Source organism: Cricetulus griseus, chromosome 9 (assembly GCF_003668045.3).
Source record: "Cricetulus griseus strain 17A/GY chromosome 9, alternate assembly CriGri-PICRH-1.0, whole genome shotgun sequence".
NCBI lineage: Eukaryota > Metazoa > Chordata > Mammalia > Rodentia > Cricetidae > Cricetulus > Cricetulus griseus.
In genome coordinates, this window is record NC_048602.1 from 28,487,530 (window position 1) to 28,495,482 (window position 7,953).

The window sequence follows — 7,953 nt, forward strand, 5'->3', positions numbered from 1 at the left end:
TAGAGACCCTAAAGTGCGTCTGGACCGTCTGTGACCTGGAGGCAGGTGGGCGCTAGTGAGCTGTGCGTCTCCAGAGGGGTTCAAGCAAAGTTGATATGTCTGGCAATATGGCAGGGGAGTGGCGTCTTGCAGCACGGTCCACATTGTCTGGTTCTTTTGAGCTGCTGTGGGTGGCACAAGGCCTGCTGGGTATTGATTCCTGGGTTCTCACCCGAGATCTCTAGGTCCCAAGCTGCGATGTCACTTCTGAGCCAGGGCCTCTGGGGTCTTGGTTCATGCAGCACTGGGCCTTTGGGTTCTGTTTACCAGTGAGGGTGGAGTAGCAGGAGCGGGAGGGATGGCCAGAGTCGTGTGGTTGGTGCTATCTCTTTATTGGTGGGGTCACTGGGAGGACAGACGGGGTGGGGACGGAGCAGGTAGCAGGAGGGATTTCAGGGTGGTGGCCACACAGGGTCTCACTCTCGGTACCCTTCCCAGCGCTGGATGACTTCATAAAGCTGGTCCCCTGGAGAGAGTGTGTTCTGCACATCCCGGTGTCCTTTGACTTCATAGTTGGATCTCAGGAAGCCCCGAGCCACCCCACATTCCAGAAGATTCAAGGCGGCACGGAGGGCCCGCTTTGGGGGTACCCGCTCTGCAAGGGGGGGGGGCGAGATATAGAAAGTTAGACTGGAGCGTCTTTGAAGGGCCGAGAGGTGAGGGTTATTGGTTAGCTGTCCTCTGCCTCAGTTTCCTCAACCATAGAAAGAAAATCAGGCACCTACTGATAGGGCTGTGGGAGATAAAACAGTTAACTTTCAATAAACCGCGAAAGAGAGCCTAGCACAGAGGGGACATTAGCAAGCACTACCTGTTATATTGTTGCTTGGCCCTGGCCCTCCTCTGCTCCAAGGCCCCAGGGTCCGGCCCACACAAATAGCTGTCATCTATGAAACACGTCTTAGGAATTAACTGGTTGACTGGAGAAGGTCCCTATCCCAGGCTGGCCTGGAACTCCCTGGACTATGGAGGCTTCAGCCTCTGAGGTGCTGGAACTTGGAATCCCAGCCTCTGTCTGCCACCTAGGAAGCCAGCTCACAGCCTGCCCCAGAGGAGACAGGATCAAGATGGGGACATGGGGACCCAGGGCCAGGCTCAGTCAGCCTAGTGTCCCTGCAAGGTGCCAGCCTTGGTGAAGGATTGTCTTATGGAAGAGTAGGGGACATTTCGGTGTGTGTGAGGTAGGGCCTGTCTCCTCGGCAGGAAGAAAAGCCCCGTCACTCCCGGGAGACACCCGATGCACCAGCAGCAAGGGTGAAGGTGAGCCGTTGGCTGACTCCTGTATCCCTGCAGAGTGATGCTGAGAAGGATCAGCTTGAACTGGTTTGGCCCCAGTGCTGGGTTTAAGGTCGGCACCCATGTGGTCTGTGTGGGGCTCGAGGTTGGAGCCCAGGGCCTTGTGAGTGCTAGGCAGGTACTCTACCAACCGAGCTACAGCTGCAGCCATGATTCATTTTTTTTTTCTGAGACGGGATCTCACTATATGGTCCAGGCTTTTGTTTCTGCCTGAGGAGTGCTGGGGTTATAGCTGTATACTCTTGCTGCTTGCCCAGCAGAGGGTCCCAAGAGAAAAAAAACCCGAGGTCATAGGTGGCAGAGCCTGTGATTCCCTTCTCCCCACAAGATTCCCCAGCCCAGGGCGCTGGGCACTTACCCATGTAATTCCCCATGAAGGTGATGCCGATAGATATGGGGTTCCAGGTGGGCCCCGTATGGTCACCCTTGATGTGCCAGCCTCGGCCTTCATACACATGGCCGTCCTCTCCAATGAGGAAGCTGTGGAGGAGGGGGGCAGAGCTTGACAAGGGTAGGAGGGACTTCTTTTGACATCATTCACTCATTTCCTACAGTCCGAAGGCAGCCTCGCCCATTTATTGCGCCCCTGTTCCTGGCCAAGCACAGCTCTATAAACCAAGTTTTCCCTCATCTTTGTAGCAACTGGTGAGCTGTTACCCCCATTCTATACAGAATCAAAGAGGTAGGGTCGGCATCCCAGGTGACACAGAGATCTCACCGTTACCCACACTGCAAACACAACTGTGTGGGTGAGGTTGGAACAGTTTCCCCCAAGCCTGAACTCACCTCCTCCCTGTCAAGCCCCAGAGGTTGGTACTGCTGCCTCTTGCAGCCTAAGCTGACAGACACAGGGACCCAGAAAGCCACTTATTTGCACAAAGTCACACCTCAGAAACCCTGCCCCTCGGAAAGTCTGCCCTTGGGCCTGTGAGATGGCTCATCCTTTACCAAGCTTGGCAAACTCGGTTCTCTCTCTGTTGCCCTCGGATCTCCACACTGTATTGTGCCATGTTCCTGCCCCAGCCAAATAAATAAGTATAAAAGAGAGTTTTCAAAGACTTTGAAAGAGTTTTCAAAGATGTTTGTTCTTGGTCCAGCCTGCCTTGGCTCTTGGGGTCCCCAGGTTGAAGGAAAGGGGCCCATCCAAGCAGCCACATGGGCCAGTCTATGCCTATCACCCCCCCTCCCCGCCACTGCCACCAACCCTCTGTGGATAGTTTGACCTCTGTCCTTACCATGAACATCCTCACCATGACCGATGAGGTCCCTGCCTCCGGCTTGGTCTTTGATGCACCCCCACCCCAAGCTTAGAGTCTCTCTTAGAGTCACATCAAAGCCACAGGAAGCCTTCCCTCCCCTGGGGATCTGGCTTCTGTCACCTTTACCTACCCTGCCCCCCCAACCCCAGCCCCTTTTCAGAGGTAGGATCTTGCTATGAAAGCCCAGGCTGGCCTTGAACTCACAGTAATCTTTTTAGTGTTGGGATTACAGGCATCTCCACCGTGCCTAGCACAGCCAGCCTCTCTGTTAAAAGTGTGTATGGGTGTGTGTGAGTGAGTGTGTGTGTGAGCGTGTGTGATGCACCAGAGCAATTATTAGACCACCAATAGTCAGTTCTCCTACCCGGGTTAGAACTCAGGCTGTTAGGCCTGCTGGCAGCACCTTTCCTAGCTGAGCCATCTGGAAGTCCTTTTTTTTTTTTTTTTCTTTCTTTGAGACAGGGTTTCTCTGTGTAGCCCTGGCTGTCCTGGCACTCGCTCTGGAGACCAGGCTGGCCTCGAACTCACAGAGATCCGCCTGCCTCTGCCTCCCAAGTGCTGGGAATAAAGGCGTGCGCCACCAACGCCCGGCTCGAAAGTCCTTTTTCTGTGGATTCTATTTCCACCCTGAACCCATCTTTTTTTGTCTCTATGTACACAGGGATGTAGTGATACCTTTCTAGCAATCTCCTCGTCTGGAACTCTGGCACACGGAAGACATTTGCCCATAGATTTGGGGACATATGTTAGCCAGTTTCCCCGGTGTTTGGCATTAGGGTCCATAATCCCACTGGCCTTGGCAGAAACGGAAGCTGAGCACAGGGTAACTGTTTCCCTGTGGAGCCCCCTGCCTTGGGTCTCGGGCAGCATTTATGCCCACTGATGCCAGGGCTTGGTGCAAGGCTCGGTCAGCCTGGCGCTTTCCTGGCAAGGTCTGGGCCTTTAGGAAAGTATTGACACCTTGGTGTGTGTGAAGCAAAGCCTGTTTCCCACCCCCACCCCCACCACACAGGGAGGAAAGCCCTAGCACCCAAGGGAGACACTGGATCCAGCACCAGGAGGGTTGGAATGGTGCGGCTCTCCTCTCCGCCTCCCCCGCCCACTCTGCACTCACTTGTAGCCCACGTCGCACCAGCCCAGTGAGCCCTTGTGGTAATGCTGCACATTGCGGGCCTGCTGTTCACAGGAGGACGGGCAGTCGCAGGTGCTCCCGGCTGTGTGTGAGATCACCACATAGCGAACGGGGTGCTGCAGGCGCTGGGAGCACTCAGACGGCTGGGCCTTCCACTCGCCGCGGGGCACGACGGAGTTGCAGGAGGCTCCCAGGCCCAGGAGGGCAAGGAGAGTCCAGGCAAGCAACATGTTGGCCATGGCTCCCAGGGCTGTGTGTGAGCCAGACCTTGGCCCTGAGGACTTTTATCTTCTGGGGCAGGGTGGCGGCGTGAAGGGCTTGCTTCACGTTTGGGCGGGACTTCCCGGACTTGGACTTGTCCTGGAAGACCCCAGACACAGCTTCCTCTTTTGACAAGGGTGGGGCCGCGATGTGGCCCTTGCTCATCGTGTGCGGACAGGTGGGGAGACAGAAGCTCCCTCATCGGGAAGGGCACAGAAGGCTCGGGCATTCGTCTTTGTGGTTTTTCTGGAATTTCCAAGGCTTGGATCTCCGCCAAGCTTTGCGTCTTCTCAGGGAAGGCTTTGTGTAACATCCCAGGAAGTTGCAGAGGTGAGGGGCCCAGGGCTTTGGCACAGACTTCCTTCCTGCAGGTGGAGCACAACAACAGTACCTTTTAAAAATATATGTATTATATATATTTATATTTGCGGGAGTCTCATGCAGCTTGAGCGCACTATTTAGCCAAAGATGACCTTGAGCCGAAGTGACAGGTGTTCGTTCGCAGCACTGCGTCTGGCTGCAGGAACCCTTGGTCCAAGTCCGAAGATGCTCAACCAGACAGGGCAGGAGGCTAAGTGTGTGGAAGCCCCTTTCACAGCTGAGGAGAATGGGCTCAGAGTGGACGCTGCTGTCTGAGACACGGCGGCAGGCTGTGTGATGCCTCTTGTCCCGAGTCAGAATCAGAGCCAAGCTGCCTGTCCCTGAACTCCAGCCATTTTCTACTGTGTGAGTCTACGCCAGTGGCTTAACCTCTCTGTGCCTGTTTCTCCAGCTCCAATATGGAGACGGCAGCAAGGTTTCTGACCCGCAGAGCTGATCAGGAGTTGTATGATTAGACCCGATTTTGGCCCCTGGATGTCTGGTACATAGTGTCGTGTGAGTGTCACCCCTACTCACTCAGGCTAGCGCCTGTCTGTGGTGTGGTTTGCATGGGTGACCATAGCGGTTCCATTCTGGAGAGAAGGCACTCTGAGTGCAGAGGGTCACAGTTGCTCTATTCAGGTCACAGGGAGAGCTTTCCTGGGGCTTCTATCCTGCCCGGGCTCCTGTTGCCATGCCTCTCCACCACCCACGGGGAAATCAGGGCAGACCTCCTCCCTTCCTGTCCTCTGCTTCCACTTTAAATGATTTTGGGTTAGTTCTCCCGTGGAGCCTCTCATTCTCCAGGGGTCTCTCTTACTTTTCTTCAAGAGATATATGTTTTCTCGGCTCAAAAGTAAATAAATAATTAATACTTTTTGTCATGCTACAGATGGAACTCAGGACCTGTGCATGGAAGGTAAGCACTTTACCACTGAGCCACACCCCGAGCCCCTCACTGGGGGATCCTAGGCAGGGGCTCTACCGCTGAGCCACACCCCCAGCCCCGCACTGTGGGATTCTAGGCAGGGGCTCTACCACCGAACCACGCCCCCAGCCCCGCACTGTGGGATTCTAGGCAGGGCCTCTACCACTGAGCCACACTCCAAGATCTGCTTTGTAATCTTAAAGCTAAGTTTCTGTGTTCCCAATTTCTCGAGGTTCTTCTCTTTAGCACTCCTAGAGGGTCCCCATGGGAGCAGAGTAGACATGGATGTTCAGCAAGTTCAGGTGTAGCAAGAATGTAAGGATTTTGGGGGTGATGGGATACAGCCGGCACAGGGAAGCACAGGCTGCCCGGAAGGGTGAGGCATTTGGGATCCACGGTAGGGGTCTGAGTATGACTAAAGAGCATTAGTAATGTTGAGGATGACACTTAGAAAAGGCCTGGTCAGATCTGAGTCTTGGGAGACTACGAGAGAGAGAGAGAGAGAGAGAGAGAGAGAGAGAGAGAGAGAGAGAGAGAGAGAGAGAGAGAGAGAGAGAGAGAGAGAGAACGTACAGTCCAGGGGGGAGGGAGGAAGTGTGAGGCAGAGGCAAGAGAAATAATCGAACGGTTCAGTGAGTAAGACAATGTTAGAAGGGGGGCTGGAGAGATGGCTCAGTGGTTAGGGCACTGACTGCTCTTGCAGAGGACCCGAGTCTGCTCCCAGCACCCATGCCAGGGGCTCACATTGCCTGTAACTCTAGCTACAGGGATTTGATCTCTTAATCACTTGAGCTCCTCTCTCTCTCTCTCTCTCTCTCTCTCTCTCTCTCTCTCTCTAACACACACACACACACACACACACACACACACACACACGGCTGGTAGAAGAGAGTCACATGACTTGGGGTGGACCATGCATCACTTCAGTCATCCAGTAACTGCTGAGGACCTCTTAGGTGCTGAGCATCATCTGGGGTGCTGGGCGTGAGCCGAGAGGAGGCAAGAGAGATAGGGAGGTGGTGCTTCCGTCCCCTGCGGTGGGGACTCAGGAGAGAGTGGGCTGCTGTGACAGAGAAAATCCGCGGATCCGTAGGGAGTGTGCCAAGCAAGCCCGAGGATGCACAGAGCCTGGGTCTGTGGGGACCTGCTCGCTGGGGCTGAGCATCGGTGAGCTGCACCCCCCGTTTCAGGCAGAAGGGAAGGGAAGCTAAATGGCGCCTGAAAGGCCCTTCTGTTAGCCAGGAGCCTGGCCGTCTCTGAGAAACACCTTGAGCCCAGAAACTGACAGAATCTGAGCCAAGTCTCCTGGGACCCGGAGACAATGTGGTGCCAGGCCCTCAGCTCGTGCGTCATGAGAGATTGTCCTTCATGCATGGGGACAAAGGACTGGACTCCAAGCGTGCTTCCGAGGAGGGTTTATGGCTGTTGTTCTTTGTTTGAGACAGAATGTTACTGTGTAGCGCTAGATGGCCTGGACCTCTCTCTCACTGATAAACCATAGTGACCTCGAACTCACAGAGAGACCTACTTGACCCCGAACTCCTGATCTGAGGGAGAGAGAGACACACACACACACACACAGAGACAGATACACACAGAGAGAGACAGAGAGGGGGGAGAGACAGAGAGAGAGGCAGCAGAAGGAAATCCAGGACAGTGCCCAGTGAGAGAAGGTAAGGGAAGTAAACGTTTCGAGAAGGAAGTGGTCATCTGTGTCATAAACGTTCCAGCCCGAAGGTCACCGTGGTGAGAAGTGGAAGGGGAGAAAGAACCACATCAAGCTATATTATAAATGATGCCTAGGCCGAGGGCCAGTCATTCAGCTGAACCCGCCTCACACCATATGCAACTGATAATTGGTGATGAGGTCTAAAAGTCAAACACAAAATTAACAAGCCACCACACACAGTTCACAGTAGACATTTGAAAAAACTTTAATTAACACTCACGTTTCCTTGGGAGACGGGTCTCATGGAGCCCTTGACTAGCCTGGGATTGGCTATGGAGACCAGGCTGGTTTCAAAATAACTAATTAATCAATTAATTAAAACTTTTTTTTTTGAAACAGGATGTCTCTATATAGCCCTCGCTGTCCTAGAACTCCCTATGTAGACAAGCTGACCTTGAACTCACAGAGATCTGCCTGTCTCTGCCTTCTGAGTATTGGGATTAAAGGCCTATGCAATACTACACCTGGTAATTAATTTTTTTTTATTATGTGGCTTGCACAGGCCTTTAATCCCAGCACTCGGGAGGCAGAGGCAGGTGAGTCTCTGTGAGTTCGAGGCCAGCCTGCTCTACAGAGCGAGTTCAAGAACAGCCTCCAAAGCTACACAGAGAAACCCTGTCTTTAACTATCCCTCAAAACAATGCTATGTATGTATTCAATATGTACTTTCTTACCTAACATGCCGGTCTTCCTTAGTGTCTTTATAAATGCTCAGTGGCCAGGCATGGCGGTGCACACCTGTATTCCCAGGTCCTGGTGGTGTACCGGTATGTGAGGCTGAGTGTGAAGGATCTTGAGTTCAAGGACAACCTGGGGAAAAATAGGAAGACCTGCCTCAAATAGGAAAGGAGAGAGGACTGGAGTTCAGTCTTCATGTCTGCACAGCAGCCCTCTTACCTGGGTGCTGCTTCTCCAGGCCCCCATTATTTTTCTTTTCCTCTTTCCCTTC

At 53.6% G+C, this 7,953-nt stretch overlaps 1 protein-coding gene across 1 annotated transcript; it reads right to left on the reverse strand.

The window, feature by feature from the left end:
* Positions 1–364: 364 nt before the first annotated feature.
* Pglyrp1 (peptidoglycan recognition protein 1) lies at positions 365–3,956 on the reverse strand. Its single transcript, XM_035449472.1, has 3 exons — positions 3,709–3,956; positions 1,694–1,815; positions 365–634 (listed from the first exon to the last, which is right to left on the reverse strand). Exons 1-3 carry the CDS (start codon positions 3,954–3,956, stop codon positions 456–458), a joined length of 549 nt encoding a protein of 182 aa, XP_035305363.1. The 3' UTR covers positions 365–455.
* Between the last annotated feature and the right edge of the window lie 3,997 nt (positions 3,957–7,953).

Coding starts and splice junctions, on each gene's coding strand:
- Pglyrp1 (XM_035449472.1), bottom strand. CDS start 3,956: ATGTTGCTTGCCTGGACTCTCCTTGCCCTCCTGGGCCTGGGAGCCTCC. Junction 1,816..3,708: donor TGGTGCGACGTGGGCTACAA/GTGAGTGCAGAG, acceptor CCTCCTCCACAG/CTTCCTCATTGGAGAGGACG. Junction 635..1,693: donor CTTCATGGGGAATTACATGG/GTAAGTGCCCAG, acceptor CCCCCCTTGCAG/AGCGGGTACCCCCAAAGCGG.